This window comes from Ovis aries, chromosome 6 (genome assembly GCF_016772045.2).
Source record: "Ovis aries strain OAR_USU_Benz2616 breed Rambouillet chromosome 6, ARS-UI_Ramb_v3.0, whole genome shotgun sequence".
Taxonomy (NCBI): domain Eukaryota; kingdom Metazoa; phylum Chordata; class Mammalia; order Artiodactyla; family Bovidae; genus Ovis; species Ovis aries.
This window is the reverse complement of record NC_056059.1, coordinates 64,029,233-64,047,032: the sequence shown is the minus strand read 5'-3', so window position 1 is coordinate 64,047,032 and position 17,800 is coordinate 64,029,233. Positions and strand designations below refer to the sequence as shown.

At 33.6% G+C, this 17,800-nt stretch overlaps 1 protein-coding gene across 6 annotated transcripts in view; it reads left to right on the top strand.

Moving 5' to 3' along the window:
• GNPDA2 (glucosamine-6-phosphate deaminase 2) overlaps nucleotides 1-17,800 on the top strand; it is a 63,631-nt gene that overhangs the window by 14,410 nt on the left and 31,421 nt on the right. For 3 of the 6 annotated variants that reach the window (XM_027970976.2, XM_012179892.4, XM_004009802.5), the window contains 3 exons: nucleotides 983-1,167; nucleotides 6,618-6,792; nucleotides 13,614-15,318. In XM_027970976.2, coding sequence (XP_027826777.1) covers nucleotides 983-1,167; nucleotides 6,618-6,792; nucleotides 13,614-13,675 — 422 coding nt within the window. In that variant the 3' untranslated portion in view covers nucleotides 13,676-15,318. Of the gene's footprint in view, nucleotides 1-982; nucleotides 1,168-6,617; nucleotides 6,793-13,613; nucleotides 15,319-17,800 lie in introns of those variants that run through there. The other 3 variants (XM_060417601.1, XM_060417602.1, XM_060417604.1) reach the window with 1 other exon arrangement.

Here is a 17,800-nt window from a genome sequence, read left to right as displayed (position 1 = left end):
CATATTCTTACCTATATTTTAGAGACAGTCTTGAGTATTAGAGCTGGTAGTAGATCTCCTCAAAGTAGTGTTTTCAAATTGTGGTTGTCACACATTATTAGCTTATGAAATCAGTATGGTCAGTCACATTCAGCATTTCCCTTTTGTAAATGAAATGAAATGGAATCAAAAGTAGCTTGAATGACTCCTAGTAAGTATTATTTCATGCGGTTCTTAATTGTATTTATATGTGTACTAGATTGCAATGTCAAGTGTATGTCTTGCTATAGGTTACATTTAAAAAAAGTTTGAAGAAAACTATTGCCTTAGATAATAACTTGTCCAATGTAGACATTTTTATAAGTGAGGAAGCTATACTACAGAGAGGTCCAGTAGTTAACTGCCCTATCTAGACTAAGAAGCAAGCAAGTTAAACTGTGACTATAAAGACTGCTAGGTTAGGAATCAGAAGATTTAGACTGAATTTTGTCTTAGTTATTGACTAAATTATTACCTTGAATAAGTCATATATTATTCTTGAGCATCAGAGTTTCCTTTGAGTTTAAAAAATAGGTGGGGGAGATGAGGTAAATAGATATGCCTAATCTGACTGTATTACAAGATTGTTAAATATGTCTGATGTTGAGATGATGCATGTGAAAAATGCTTTATACACTATAAAGTGTTATTCTAATATAAAGTGATACTTAATTTTGCTGCTATTAAAATCATGCTAGCTCAACGCTAAGCATATGGAAAACATTGAAATACTTGTTGAATCAAATATAGGAACAAATATCTTACTGTAGCATTAGAAATTCAGCTAAACAAGGTAAATATGTCAGATAAAACAGATAAAACAAGGTCAGATAAAACAAGGTAAGTATGTTTATGACTATTTCTTTGGTCTTAAAATCATGTTTAAGTTGGAGAAAACTTATTTATGTGAGAAACCTTATTTAATTATGTGTATATGTGTGTATGTATGTATTTCTTTTGAAAGGAATTGGTCCAGATGGTCATATTGCTTTCAATGAGCCAGGATCCAGTTTAGTATCAAGGACAAGATTAAAGACTCTAGCAATGGACACCATTTTGGCAAATGCTAAATATTTTGACGGAGATTTATCAAAAGTGCCAACTATGGCTCTAACAGTTGGCGTGGGGACAGTGATGGATGCTAGAGAAGTAAGAATTAAATGTTCTTTGATGTTTTTCCTTTGATGTTTGTAGATTTTGGAGAAATTATAGTGTCAAATAAGTGGTTTTGATTTAATCATATTTGCAATATAAATTGTTGTCTAGCTTTCAGTAATTGCTGTCAGGCTCATTGCCATGTTTAGAATTCAAGTAAATTAAGTCTTTGGAGCTGGAAATTAAAAATCAGGCACCACCTCTTTTGAGGTACTGCTTCACTTGCCTCTTCCTGTTTCACAATTTGAGGTCCTAACATCACACTTATATATAGTTTTGGGAAAGGACTTGTTACAGCAAAGATGCAGTTCTAATTAACATTAAACTGCTTTTGGAGGCTGAAGGTAATTTAGTGTCATGTGCTTCTTGACTGTAGAAGCATAGCTTAGTTGGTTTCCAGTGGATAAAGAACCCCTCTAAGATGTGATCTGTTCTAAATTTGGTATGTTTAAGAAGGTAAGAGTTCTGAACAGCAGACTCTTAGATTTTTTAGTTCTTAATTCATCTTTTATTTCCTGCCCTGAGAATAACAGACCAAATTATAGTCAGCTCATGGTTATAAGTAGTTAAATTATATGGAAACCCCAAAACTCCATCCCTTAGCAGCAGGATAGGATAGGTTCAGGGGAAAGAGTGTAGACGATGTATGGTGAATAAGTAACTGATCTTGATATAAATACATCTAGGCTTGAATACATAAACAGAACTGTCATTCAGAATGTAAGAGTTTTTCATGTGAAAATAATAATTGGTTTATGAAAAAGACCTTTTTCATAGTAAATAAATTGAAAATAATTCAGAGCAATCTTAGTTCTAAAATATAAAACTCAAAGTTATGGAAAAAGATTCTTACACCTAGCAAGATTTAAGTTATAATGCAGTTCTTACGCTAATTCTTAGAAGAGAGTTACTTCAGACATTTGATTTTTTTCTTTTGTTCAGGTTTTCCAACAAAATTACATGAAACCATTCACTTCATAGTATTTATTCCCAGCATGATTATAGAGAAAATTATGACAAAACTACTAGGGCTTCATCATTTTCCTAAGGGCTTTAATGCTTTATCATTATATCATTCTTTTTTAATTGAAGTATAGTTGACCTACAATATTGTACTAGTTTCCAGTGAACAGCAAAGTGATTCAGTTATATATTTTTTTCAGATCATTTCCATATAGAGTAAGTCCTTGTTACTTGGCTGTTTTACAGTTTGTGTCTTTTAATTTCATATTTCTAATTTATCCCCCTTTCCCTTTGGTAGCCACAAATTTGTTTTCTGTGTCTGTGAATCTGTTTCTGTTTTATATAGATTCACTTGTATTATTTTTTAGGTGCCACATATGAATGCTATATTTGTCTTTCTCTGTATGACTTACTTCACTTAGTATGATATTCTTCTCTAGGTTCATCCATGTTACTGCAAATGGCACCAATTCTTTTTTTTTTAATAGCTGAGTAATATTTGTGTGTGTACACTCAAGCCACATCTTCTTACACCAACCCTCTGCTGATGCACACACGGGTTGTTCCTGTTGTCTTGGCTATTGTGAATAATGCTGCTAGATTTTTCATAACATTTTTTGAAAAAAGTATCACATGATTATACTTAATGATTTGCTTATCTTCAATTTTAATGGGCTCAATGCATACAGATTTTCATCTGCTAGTAGTTTTAACTCTGATGTGAGTTATTCTTCAATGTCATTTCCAATAACTGCAAGTACATGTAAAATTTGGATCCATGTGTGGGGCAGATGCGTCTGTTGAGTGGAAAGTAGGTTTGACTGGGAGATTTAAGTCTTCAGTGCATCAGTGAGTATCTTCACATTTGGGCAGCTCAGATAATGAGGACCTTCCATACACATGTTGGAAGTGGCACCTGTAAGTTATTACAGATTTCTTAAGACTTAGGAATTATCTACTAGATCGTGAACCACACAGGTCACTGCCCGCAATTTTCACTCCTTTCTTGGCTTGAGGCCTTACACTGATGTTAACTGTGAAATGTTACACTTTTTCTAGTCCTTGCTTAGCTAAAATAGCACCATTCACTTTTCAGCTTTCAGAGCTCCCTCTTCTAACCATAATCCTCATAATCAAAATTACTGTCTTTTATTCTGTTTTACTGTACTGTTCTTTCTCTTTATAGCACTTTTTGCAGTTTATAATTGTTTTTTTTGTGTTTAGTTGTTTAATATCTTTTCCTAATTTATAATCTCCAAGCATTATTGGGTTATGTATATCTAACACAGTACGCTGCCTGTCACATATATTCAGTTACTGTTAGAAACAGTTTAAATGAGTTATTTTTGCCCATAATTCATTTTAGACAGGTTGGTTCTATCCACAGCTTGGCTATCTCCCTAACCTATCAGATCTGATTTTTACTAACTTTTGGCTGTTTGACGAAAGCCAAATTTACCCTCAAAGCATTAAAATTTATTTTTACTGAGATATATTTAAAGATAATGCTTACATTTTTAAGGTAATTTCAAAAGAAAAGACACAAAATTGTTTTTAACTGTTGTAGCATCTTTAAAGTTGTTATATATAATAATTTGAACATTTATTTTTGTGATGACCATTAAAACTTAAAAATCCACTTTTTATTTTGTTGACTTACTGAATATGAGACGTCACCAATGATTTCTTAACTGTTAAAACCATCCTCCTTTTACACGTCTTACCCTCCTGGGCCTCTTTTTCATCATCTGTTCCTATTTCTTCTGTCATAAAACTACTACTATTCTTCCTTCCTGGCCATTCTTTCTCAGTCAGTCCTCCATCTGCCTTGGGTTCTCATCCTAGCACTGTATATCCAGTATGCACACTTTTGGGCAGTCTTCTCAGTGACCTCTTTGTGTGCATGTTTTTGTTTGTTTAATTAACACATCAACAGCAGTCTCACTTTGTATTACTCTTCTCAGTAGATTTAGTACTATTCCAGAAAGATCAACTGCCCTCAATACAGTGATAACTACCAGTCTTTAGCCAGTTCTTTTTCTGAAGCTGCAGAATTCATATTTTCAAGTGACTCCTTTAATTGTTCAAAATTCATCTTTCTACCAAAATTGTCTTTGCCTCCCTTGGTGAATAGCAGCACTCTCCATGAAAATAATCTGAGCTTGAAACTTTTGTCATTTAGGCTTCTTCACATCATACCAGTCACGACATTCCACCATTTAACTTAGAGATAAGTGACCAGCTCTCATCAGAACTGCCTTACTTCTGGTCCGTATCAGTTTTTATTTTTGAGGATTATTGCAAACCCATCCTAAACTTCATGCCTATCTCCTTTCTTTACCTATCCCATTCTCTATATTATAGCCCATTTAAAAAAAAAAAACATAATTTAGTTATTACTTGTGTATGTAATGTGTCTCTGATTCCCAGCTACTTCATTACAAGATGATATCCAGCCCCTTTGTTTGGCATGAAAAGGCTCATATATCAAACTTCAGCCAGTTTTTAGCCACTTCCATTCATTACCCTATGATTCAGCCTTACCAAATTTATAGCTTTTTATGGACCACCCATAATTGTCTGAAATGCCCCCTTTTCTGCTTATCCTTAAAGACTTGGTTTCAGACAGGAGCTACTCTTAAATCTTGTTCATATTTATTCTCTTATTCCTTGAAAAATAGTGGAACAGATAGAGTAGAAATGGTCACCTTAGCAACATCAAATTGCATTATGAGAACAATGTTTTTCAATTCCTGATTCTCCAGATATGTCTTCATAATTTTCAATTAAAGGTTATATATGTCTTATTGTAGTTGTTAAGGATGTGGTTGCTGGAATCAGACCTCTTGTTTATATAGTAGCCTTACCAAGACCTTCAGCAAGGTACTGAATATCTGTGCCTCAGTTTATCTATAAAATAGGAAAATAAGAATAGTATTTATCTCATGCTGTTATTTTGAAGAGTTAGATGATTCATAGAAAGTGCTAAGTTCAGTGTTTAACTTTGAAACCACCAAATCATCTTAAAACTCCTGAAATAAATTAATGTCCATTTCAGTAAATATCTATCATGCAATTATCACTACATATTCCCATTTAATGGTGTTAAAGTTGCTTTAAAGAGACTTTTCAAATGATAGTATAAGGATTTATGCCAGATTGCATAATAGTCACCTAACAGCCCCTGATTCAATTCCAAAGATTCTGGATAGAAGACAGAGCAAAGAACTTGAATATTTTGTTGTTGTTGTTTTAACTCCTGTGTCTTTAATTTCCAGTAAGGAAAACTAATTAATAAAGCCACTAATCAGTGTTGTGCTTACCTTATTATATCAAGCATTGTTAATGTTTAAAAGAAAGCTTTTAATCATAGGTACTTTTAATTTAAAAATGCCTTTAATTATAGGCATATTAATTCTTCACTGAACTGAGATTTCTATACTTAAGAACAAGTATCGATAAAAACAGTATAATTCATACACATTGTAAATGCATTTTTGGGCTTTAATATTTTTCAAGATATAGCTCCAAAATGGAAAGTAGTGAATCTTGATAAAAGAAATACAATAATATCTGGTATATTAATCTTTAATTTCCTCCATGTTTTAGAAGGTCTGGCAATAAAATACGAAATATAGAATTTTTACATTGTTATAGATATTTTAGAATTAAAACCACCTTAACATTTATTTTTTAGTTAACTGTAATGAGAAAAAATGTTTAAAAGTTTAAACTTTTAACTTGTAAAATAGGATTGAGTTACTGCTAAAGATGTTAAAGAAATGATTCTTTCAGACATCTATACACTTACTCACTTTTGTACATGTTCTTTGAATTATCTCATAGGCTATTAGGGATTTGTGACCAAGAGCTTGGGTTTTCTGTACCTAAGGATGGGTCTCAATTATGTAACACATATGAGTCTTAAGAGAAAAAAATGATAGTTCCTATATTTAAGTAGATTCTGAATCCTTCTTTCAATCTAGTTTTGTTCCAAAATAGCTTTATATAGAACCTATTCAGTGAACAGTCTTCAGACTCTAGATTACTTTTAAAATATCTATTGTTTTAGAGTCCTTTGCTTTTCCAAAGTAATATCTATTACATATCTGGACTAGAGCAATTTGGTAAATCATTCCTGGTTATGTAACTTATGTAACTCTGCTTTTACAAAACAGCCTGTTTCTTTTTCTTTATTCTCCCAGGTCTCTTCTGCACATCACTATTATATGTGTTAAATATCATAGGCATTATGGTATATTTAGTAATACTCCATTACAAGATACTGTTTTACTTTGTTTACTTTGTGCTTGCCTATTACCTTAAAGAGTAGAAATAAATATCTTTGACTATGAAGAAATATGGAGCTATTTATTTTTATTTCAATCCTCAGAAAAATATTGGTGCTAAATTCTTTGTTTTAAAAAATAGAGCTTCTAGGTCATTTGAACGTGTTTTAAGAATTGTTCATGATTTTTCAGGTAATGATCCTCATTACAGGCGCACACAAGGCATTTGCTCTCTACAAAGCAATAGAAGAAGGAGTCAATCACATGTGGACTGTTTCAGCTTTCCAGCAGCATCCCCGAACTATTTTTGTATGTGATGAAGATGCTACTTTAGAATTAAGAGTTAAAACTGTGAAATACTTTAAAGGTGAGCATTGAAGTTTCAAAAGTAGACTGGGCAAATGTTCCATTGTAGATAACAGTTAAAACTTAATGTGACTGAATATGATGTAATTAGTCATATATATAGGTCAGTAGTTCACAAAGTATGTAGTTAGTATACTGGTGATATATGAATGAAAATATATTTTTAATCTTTTTACTCTAATAACTAGGTGTTTAATATTTATTAGAAAAAATATATACTGAACCAACCAAACTTGTATTTCATGGATATCATTGCTTTGACAAGGTTAAAGAGGTTACTGTATTTTATTAGCTCTAAGATACTGCTTTTTTCACATTTATTTAATTTGAAATTGGGATGTTTAAAGTTGACTTCATATAGTTTATTTGGTAGCAAGTTTTCCTTAGTGGTACATAAAATAATAGCATGTCTTATACTTTTTCAGCATCTCATATTCATGAAATATAGTAATAACTTGAAAATTCAGTTTAAAGGAAACTCGTGGTTCGTGGGAGTGTGTGAATGTCAAAAAATCTTGACTGTAGTACAAATGAAGTTTGGCAAACAGGGAAAATAGTCTCATTTTTAACATGAAATTTTGATCATAGATACAGAGCTTTGTATTTGCACTTAACCTGTTGTGAGAATTTTCTTGTTTTACTAAATATTCTTCAAAAGTATTTTTAATGGCTATATGATGTCATAGTTTACTTAAATGTTTCCCTTATGTTAAACACTTAGATTACTTTTAGTCATTTATATTTTTATCAGTTAAATTACCAGCTTTTTACCAAGTCACAAATATACCAAACTAAACTGAAAATTGTAATTAGTAATTTGACAGGTAAAAACAGAGAATAGCTCAGTTATGGGTTATGAATGAGATAGAGCTCTTGATGGCATTTTACCCATATATTTCCATGTAGTCCAGGTTTCATCACAACTATTAGATTCCTTGACAAAGTTAACAGAAGCAATCTTCAATATCCACATACTTTAATGCAAGTTTAGAGGAGATTCATTTAACATTGCCGTTTTCTAGCACAAGTAATTCCCAGATAAACCCCCTATACTTGTCTGATCAGTCTGGTTTTTATCAGAAAATAATAACAGCCAGTACTTATATTACCAGGCACTATTTTAAACATAATATACTTACTGATTTACTTAATTCTCAAAATTCTATGACATGGCTACTCTTATAATCCCATTTATAGGTGAATTAACAGGCTTAGTAGGGATGTTAAGTCACTTACAAATTATGAAGCTGAACATATTTCTGAAGAGATTCAGGACATCAGCCTCTGTCAGGATGCCTCCTTCAATATGGAGAAAAATGGATTTGAGATACTGTTCTGAGTTATATATAGACCTCATTTTACAGTAAGGGATTTTGATACAAGGTAGAATCGTTGACTTCATAAATATATACATGTTATAAATGTAATTTTATATATTTGTCATGTCCTCATTATTATATTATTGCTAGATATACTGGAGGAAACGAATCGCATAGTTTAATTCTTCAAATACCATTCATACCATTATTCTTTCTTCTACCATCCCTTTAAAAGTGTCAACAGGAATCTTAAAGGGTTCTAATTATTAGCTCCTAAAGAAATCTTAACTACATCTAAATCAATAAAATTCCTTAGCAAATGGAAGTTTATTTCAGTATATATCTTTTGAAAGATATAACTAGATCACAGGAAAACATTTTATTTTTTATTTTATTTTTTTTTCAAAATATTTTTTTTTTATTTTTTTTTTTTTTAAATTTTAAAATCTTTAATTCTTACATGCATTCCCAAACATGAACCCCCCTCCCACCTCCCTCCCCATAACATCTTTCTGGGTCATCCCCATGCACCAGCCCCAAGCATGCTGCATCCTGCGTCAGACATAGACTGGCGATTCAATTCACATGATAGTATACATGTTAGAATGTCATTCTCCCAAATCATCCCACCCTCTCCCTCTCCCTCTGAGTCCAAAAGTCCGTTATACACATCTGTGTCTCTTTCCCTGTCTTGCATACAGGGTCGTCATTGCCATCTTCCTAAATTCCATATATATGTGTTAGTATACTGTATTGGTGTTTTTCTTTCTGGCTTACTTCACTCTGTATAATCGGCTCCAGTTTCATCCATCTCAACAGAACTGATTCAAATGAATTCTTTTTAACGGCTGAGTAATACTCCATTGTGTATATGTACCACAGCTTTCTTATCCATTCATCTGCTGATGGACATCTAGGTTGTTTCCATGTCCTGGCTATTATAAACAGTGCTGCGATGAACATTGGGGTACATGTGTCTCTTTCCATTCTGGTTTCCTCGGTGTGTATGCCCAGAAGTGGGATTGCTGGGTCATAAGGTAGTTCTATTTGCAATTTTTTAAGGAATCTCCACACTGTTCTCCATAGTGGCTGTAGTAGTTTGCATTCCCACCAACAGTGTAGGAGGGTTCCCTTTTCTCCACACCCTCTCCAGCATTTATTGCTTGCAGATTTTTGGATCGCAGCCATTCTGACTGGTGTGAAGTGGTACCTCATTGTGGTTTTGATTTGCATTTCTCTAATAATGAGTGATGTTGAGCATCTTTTCATGTGTTTGTTAGCCATCCGTATGTCTTCTTTGGAGAAATGTCTATTTAGTTCTTTGGCCCATTTTTTGATTGGGTCGTTTATTTTTCTGAGGAAAACATTTTAATAATTTGTTTTATTCCAGTTTTTTTTTTTTTTTAAATAAAACCTATGTGCTATGTCCTTGAAGTAATATATTTTCAAGACATTATCATCATGGTGAACATTTTGTTTTGTTTTATCCTTTTTAAGCCCTACTCCAATAGCTTGATAGACCTTGAATGAGTTCAGATTGAACCAAACCATAAAATCTGTATTTAGCTTTTCTTCTTCAGGCAGCATGTCAGAAGTCTATACATTTTCATCATTCTCATTAGAATTTACTTATTTCTATTTATGATTTAAGTGGCAATTATTTATTTTTATCACATTCTTGTATAGGAAGTTGCTTTAGCTTATGTACAAGTCATCTTATGTACAAGTTGCTTTATCTTAGTGTTTAGTTAAAAAAAAACTTTGAGTTGGCTTTGTAATGTTTATCTTGATGTTTTACATTGTGCATTTCTAAGCTCTGATGTATTCTTGCCATGGTCAAAGCTTTAAGCAAATGGTAGGTGAATTATATCAAGTAGAATGGTCCTCTAAGAGCTGATACTCTAGAAGACCTGTATCTTCTAAACTCTCAGATCTCTCTAGTCTCCACTTTGCTGCTTTTTACATACTGTTTGTAAACTTTTCAGTTAAATCTTGTTTTAAATAAGATTGGTTCTATTTAGAGATAATTATCTGGTAAATTTTTTTCATGAGCAGATAACTTCTGCAGTATAAAAAAATTACCCTTTAATGTTCATTTTTGGGAAATGTAAATTATATTTTCCAGTTAATGTCATCAGCCAGGAAACATGAGTTCAAACAGTGCCTTCAAATATATTGTCTCCTGTGGTATTACTCAAAAGAAGTGTAAGTTTCCCTGCCTGAAGGTAGTTGGCATTTTATGAAGGCATTCTTCATAAAAACTGGCTCATTAAGTGATTTGAGAAAATATCAATAAAATGTAGCTCCATAAAGGTAGGACTTTAGTTTTGGTTCACTGCATTAGTTCAGCATCTCAAAGGATACCTAGTACATTGGAGACACTTGGTAAATTCTAGGAAGTTGGGCAGGTAGATGGATAAACACGTGACACTGATACCACTTCAGTTTAAGACCTAAATTATGTCATTCACTGTGAAATCCAAGGTACATTAAGGAGGAGATTTTTATATTTATATAGTACTTTAAGAAAACTTTAATTGAGCTGATGGGACTGAGAGCTGTTGAAGATGCCTAGCATTTAGCTTTCAAGAAAATGGCATAATCAACAGCACAGGTGCAAGGATGAACTAACACAGTAGCAGAAAAAGTTCCTCTTAGTAGAATAGAAAACAAAATATATTGTTTTAAAAGTACAAGCTAAAATGGGGCTTGCTTATACTTTAAAAATTTAGTGAAAAGGCAAATGAGGGCTCACATGTCATGACCTTTCAAAAGAATATTGGAGGAGTTATTAGCCCTGAGAAAAATATTCTTACGTATTAACATTTTTTGAGCAAATAATACATGCCAGTAAATAAGTAATTTAAAATCTAGCTTCAGAGATAGTTTGCATGAAACAGTCAAATAAATGAAGTATTTGTTGGTTTGTCCACATTCTCATGGATTTTATCATAGGCTTTTTTTCAAAGCACTGGTAAGCATGGAAGGGAAGGTTAAATAACTTGTGGAACTGTCACTATAGAAACATTCAAGTATTAGAAATTACATTATCTAAGACATAGAAACCAAACATCATTATAGGACTTTAATGCACTATGCCAAGTTACCTTGCTTTCTATTTTGAACTTTTGAGCAGAGGTTACTTCGTTTTATATATAAAGCCAGATAGCTAAATAGCTGTCATATTCCTGAGGTGGAGGCAGAACCAACCAAGTGCCTTTGCTTAGTTTAGTTCTTTTTATACACAATTCTTTCATTTCTTGGGTTAATTGTGCTCCTTGCTTTAATGTCTTCAAACTCTTCCCATTACTCACTTTAACCTTTTGACCCTTCTCTCTCTCCAGCTGCATGGAACACTTTAACTTCAGTCCCTCCAGTCTTACCTCCAAGATTCTAAATTTATCATTAATGATTAAGCATCCTTCCATGTCTAGCCATTCTGCCACTGCTCTTGATACTTTTCAGTCTTAAGGACCTTGAGTTACGGAATCTTGGTCTCCACTCTCTCCCTTTCTCCTTTTTAACAATATATGTTCTAAATTCATTTTGTTTATATTAAAAAAAAAAGCTTCCCAGAAGCCATCTCACTGAACCTTCACAGATTTTTTTAAAGTAAATGTTTACTGAGTTTCCACCATGTATCCATCATCTTTATAGACCCAGAATTTAGAGCAGTAAATGTAAGGTCCTGAACCTGTTTATTTTCTGAGGGCAAATTGTTCTAAAGTTGAGACCCAGTAAGCCTAAAGGAGAAAAATCATGCTTTGCTCAGGGAGAAGAGCATTCCCAGCTAAATGAGACAGCAAATATAAAGACCGGGCACTGTGACCAAGTTTAGCCTTTCTGAGGTATTAGCAACAAAGCCAGGGTTGAGTGTAACATACAAGGGGGAAAGTGGAAGGACATGAGATCAGAAGGATAAACAAAGACAATAGATTAAAATCTAAATTATTTTCTAAGTGACCATAGCAATAAAAGAATTTTAAGTAGGGGAATGGTATAATCGAGTTTTTGTTGTTTTTTTTTTTTTTCCTTTAATTAGACAAGGGAAAAGTATGCAAATAGGGTGTTGAGCTGGTCGTAAAATTAGAGAGGAAAGTAGCTTCAACCAGCTGTGGAGATGAAGAAATATAGCTACTTTGCGATGTATTTTGAAAGGAATGTCAACCAGTCTTGCTCCTGAGTTTAAAAGAAAAAACATCACCTGTGAATTTCAGTTGTCTGGCGTTAGCAGCTCAGCAAAGGATAGATAATACCATATACTAATATTTTTAAAGAAATGGTATAGAAGGGGAAAATGGATCTGGACTTTGTCAACAAGTCTGAGGTGCTCATGAGACACTGAAGTAAGCTGTTGAGTAATTAACATTCTTTCAACTGCACTAGTGAATAATTCTCTCAGGACTGTTCCACTCCTGATCTTTCTCCTACTACATGTAGTAGGACCTTAATGTTCTTTACATGTCCCTCTACTTAGCTCTTAAAAATGGGTCTTCACAGTTTGAATTTTAGAGTGATTCTGTAGTCTTTTGATAAAGAACACTTTCTTACTAGCAAGTACCCTGTGTCCTCAATCCAGTAATTCCATTTCTTAAGAAAACCACATTAGTCCCTTTCCCCAGTCTCCATGTTCTTAACAGCGTGGTAAATTTAACTGATTTCTCTGACCTCCAAATAAAATCTTTAGTTGATTAATTGGGATCATCTACTTCCCCAAAGACATGAGTAATTGGAAGATTTCCCCAAGAAGCTTTAATAATTAAGGAGAGTTTACAAGCATGCCAATTATAAGATGAAATTTAAATTTACTTGGAAATTAATCGGTTATCTTCTACATTGTTTTAGTAAACTTGTCTGAGTGACTTGTCATCAACCCCTATTGTAAACACCCATGTAAAAACAGTGAAAAATAATTTGCCAGATGAGTGGATAGGGTAGTATATTGGAGAACTAACATAACAACAGTTCTGAGCTCCTCAGTAGAGTGTGACTAGAGTTTGACTCTGAGCTTCTCAGAGTCAAACTCAATAGACTTTAGATGTAATTAGTATTCAAATCTGTTATTTTGTCATACTGAAATTCTAAAGCCAAAACTGCTCTTACTTTTGGTTACTTACAAAGAACCTGTACCCCATTCTAGATCTACGATTTCATAACCATAAATTGATACTTGCTAGGTAGTTTGAACATTCCAAAACATTTCTATTTGTATCTTTCCAATAAATACAGCCATTTTGTACTGGGGGCCTCCCTGGTGTCTCAGACAGTAAAGAATCTGCCTACGGTATGGGAGACCCAGGTTCGATTCCTGGGTCAAGAAGATCCTCTAGAGAAGGGAAAACTAAACAGTCTAAAACATTTTTGTTTGCATCTTTCCAATAAATGCAACTATTTTGTATTAGGTGGGAGCTAACATACGTTGTATTTTATTAAATCTTTCTTTTTCTAAAGTAAATGAGATACAGTTCAAAATAAAACTAGAAATGTGCTTTTTTTCTTTAAGGTTTAATGCATGTGCACAATAAACTTGTGGACCCACTGTACAGTATGAAAGAAGGAAATTGAAGGAGATTGGATCAAAATTCTGCTTGAATGAACAGAACACTTTTATACATATATGAATTTTCAGCTATGCAATATGATTAAAACTTGGGGGATTTTTGAATATTGTCATTTTTGAAGTCTAATATCTATATTAAACATTCCATATTTACAATGTGTCCATTTTATACTAGGGTTTAGGAGAAATCATTGGCTCTCAACCAATCAGCTACTTGTTACAGAAGCCACACTGTCAATGTAACACCACAGAAATGTCTGCCTATTTACAATTTTTAAATCATTTTAAAGGTGACTTCTGTACATCAAGTATCATTCATATGACTCCAGTGGCATTATTAGACTTTAACTTTTTAATAACAGGACGACACTCCAAGCCTTTCAGGTATCATACAACTGTCATTGCAAGCCTTTACTTCCGAATGCTATCTTTGTTTTCTCTGCATTACATACAAGCTTTCTGCACGTGGTTGCCTTGGTCATCTTTCTGCAGTAGCATCTGGACATCAAAAGTCCTGTTAGATATTGTTGGTACAGCAAATCTGAAGAGATGGCAGTGCCTAAAACTAGTTTATGGAAAGTATGTATTAAGTGCATGTTTTTTGTGCACCGTCTTCTTTAGCACTTTTTTTTCTCTTTTTACAAATGTGACCTTAGTTTTATTTAATGACTTGGGTTCATGCACTTAATATATGTATTTTGGCAATTATGAGCTTTATACCTAGAAACACACTGAAGGAAATTTTTTTTAAGGAAAATTATTAAACCTCTTAAACGATTAGCTTTATTCCTTACATATATATACTATATAAAAGGATATGATGAAATATAAAAGGAATTACTGTAAACTATTTTAGATTGCATAACAATTTGCATCATTAAATTGCAAATAAAAGTATATTGTTTTCTATCTTTAACTCAAATAAAGCTTGTAATAAACAAATATTATCTAAATTTTATTTCCAGAAGTAAAATTGAACACATGCATCTGAAATATTCTAACATTTAATAGTAGCTATGAGATTGCATTTATTAATACTTTTTATTTGTTGTCATCATGCAATTAGATTTAAGAGAATGCCTCTGCCTATACAAATTCTGCTTCTTAGGGAGTGAAAAATACTTTTCACTCTGCATATTTTGTTTTTTATAAGCCCACCTAGTAGAAGCATCGCTTATATACCTGCTTAATCGCCTATGTGATTGAAATATAGTCTTAAAAATATTTAAATAGAAAATTAGAAAATAAAAAAGACTGTTAGGATAAAATATGCTGCTTTAATTCTAGATAATAAAGTTTTAATATGCTGCTTTAATTCTAGATAATGAAGTTTTAATAGACTTGAGTATAAATGGTTTTTGAGTAATTGGTGAAATCAGTAGTGTCTCCCAGTCCCATACCTGGTAATTAAAGTCTGTTGAAGATATTTCCACAAGAGGCAATAAAGCATGGTAGCTAAGCATTGTGATCTGAAGAAACCACTGTTTTGATGGTGTTGGGGAATACATAAGTCTGAGTTTCTTCCCCTATGAAATAGGGTAATAGTGCCTGTACCTCCATTGTTGTGTAGATTGAATGAGGGATTGTCTATAGAGCTCAGTACAGTGGCTGTCAACATACTGAACTCAATAAATGGTGGCTATTATAATACAGTTTATGATATTTTAATGTATAGAGAAATCTTAGTAATATAATTAAGGTCTTCTGGGGCAGTGTCCTCAACTTCTGAGATCTAATGCCTGATGATCTGAGGTAGAGCTGATGTAATAATAGAGAGTGCACAATAATGAGGGCTTCCCTGGTGGCTCAGTGGTAGAGTCTGCCTGCCAGTGCAGAGGAGACATACAATCCCTGATCTAGGAAGATCAACATGCTGCAGAGCCCAGGTGCCACAACTACTAAACCCCTGGAGCCTGTGTGCTAGAACAAGAGAAGACACTGAAATGAGAAGCCTGCACACTGCAACTAGAGAAAAGCCCATGCAGCAACGAAGACCTAACACAGCCAAAAAATAATGATAATAAAATTTTATTAAAAATGTAATGCGCCTGAATCATCCCCAAGTCACCCCCCAGCAGTGGAAAAATCTTCCAGGAAACCTGTCCCTGGTGCCGAAAAGGTTGGGGACTGCTACTCTGGGGGAATACACAACTCTAAATCATGTTTTATTAAAGTGGCCAGGGAGAGAAGAGTATGCTAAAAAAAAAAATCTGAAAAATACTTTTTGTACTACTACTAAAACTGTTTCCTAAAAAGTCAGAGGTTAAAGGGAAAAGAAAGTATCAAGCTGTATGAATACTTTTGTTGTTCAGTTGCTCAGTTGTGTCCGACTCTGCGACTCCATGGACTGTAGCACGCCAGGCTTCCCTGTCCTTTATTATCTCCCAGAGTTTGCTCAAACTCATGTCCATTGAGTTAATGATGCCATGCAGCCATCTCATCCTGTCTTTCCCAGCATCAAGGTCTTTTACAGTAAGCATACAAGTAAGGCACAAATATTAAACAGCAGACACACAGTACATGCTATGTGCCAGGTACCAACTTCTAACTTTCCCCTGGCCATAATGGTATGACAGAACATCTCAGAAATTACATTAAAATAATACTGTCATTAGATCTCATAATCCATCTGATCTACTAGAGCTAGAAGAAATGAAGAAGATGGTTGGTTATGTAACTAGGACTAAGCCACATGTTACTTAACCTCTATTCACAATTTTAAGTAAACTGCCACTATCTCATAACAACCTTATATAAATTTTATCACTGACAGTCTTATCCTCATTGAATTCATTCAAGGTAAAGGACAAAAATCAGTGGCTAAATTATCTTACTATAATACAATATGCCCTCTTGTTTATTTACTAAGACATGCTTTGAAGTAAGACAGCCATTTACTGACTGTGTGACCTTAACAAAGGTATTTAAAGCTTCAGTCTCAATTAGTCTCAGTTATGAAATCTAGACAATAATTATTAGACTCATTAATGGCAGTTGCTATTAATATGCTATTAATATCAAACATCTGTCCCTTTACATAAATGCATTTTAATTCTCAGAATAAGGCAGCTCATATCCTTATTTTAATTTATATGTAAACTATCTGGTTTCCAAATTTGTAAAAATTTTATGAAAAACTAGATCACAGGTCTAAGTACTGTTATTTAATAACAGATTCATATATATCATCTAAATATATCCATCTAACAACCTTATTGTGGGATTGGAACGAGATCAAATCTTTAAGTATGAGACCTTTTAGTATAAAGAATATGCTTGAAAACTAGTACTTAACATTGACTATATGTCATTTAGCCTTCTGAACATTTTAAACATAGTATTTAATACAGCCTATGAAGTAATAGTATAATTCTGATTTTACGAAAGTAAATAAAGGGTAAGTTGGTCAAGGTCACCTTGCCTAGTCAGTGGTAGCACAGAACTGTGAAACCAGGCAATATGGTTTCAGAATCTAAGTTCTTATCCACCCATTACTGTCTTTCAAAGAAAAGCCAAGAGCTTATTTAAAATTGAAAACCTTGAAGGTAACAAGCAAATTTTATAATTTTCCTTCTGTTGTGTTCAACATATTATAATTACTAAGGAAAATTAACATGAAATTAAAAGATACTCCTTGGAAGAAAAGTTATGACCAACCTAGATAGCATATTAAAAAGCAGAGACATTACTTTGCCAACAAAGGTCCAGCTAGTCAAGGCTATGGTTTTTCCAGTGGTCATGTATGGATGTGCGAGTTGGACTGTGAAGAAAGCTGAGCGCCGAAGAATTGATGCTTTTGAACTGTGGTGTTGGAGAAGACTCTTGAGAGTCTCTTGGACTGCAAGGAGATCCAACCAGTCCATTCTGAAGGAAATCAGCCCTGGGATTTCTTTGAAAGTAATGATGCTAAAGCTGAAACTCCAGTCCTTTGGCTACCTCATGTGAAGAGTTGCCTCACTGGAAAAGACTGATGCTGGGAGGGACTGGGTGCAGGAGGAGAAGGGGACAACAGAGGATCAGATGGCTGGATGGCATCACTGACTCAATGGACATGAGTCTGAGTGAACTCCGGGAGCTGGTGATGGACAGGGAGGCCTGGCGTACTGCAATTCATGGGGTCGCAGAGTCGG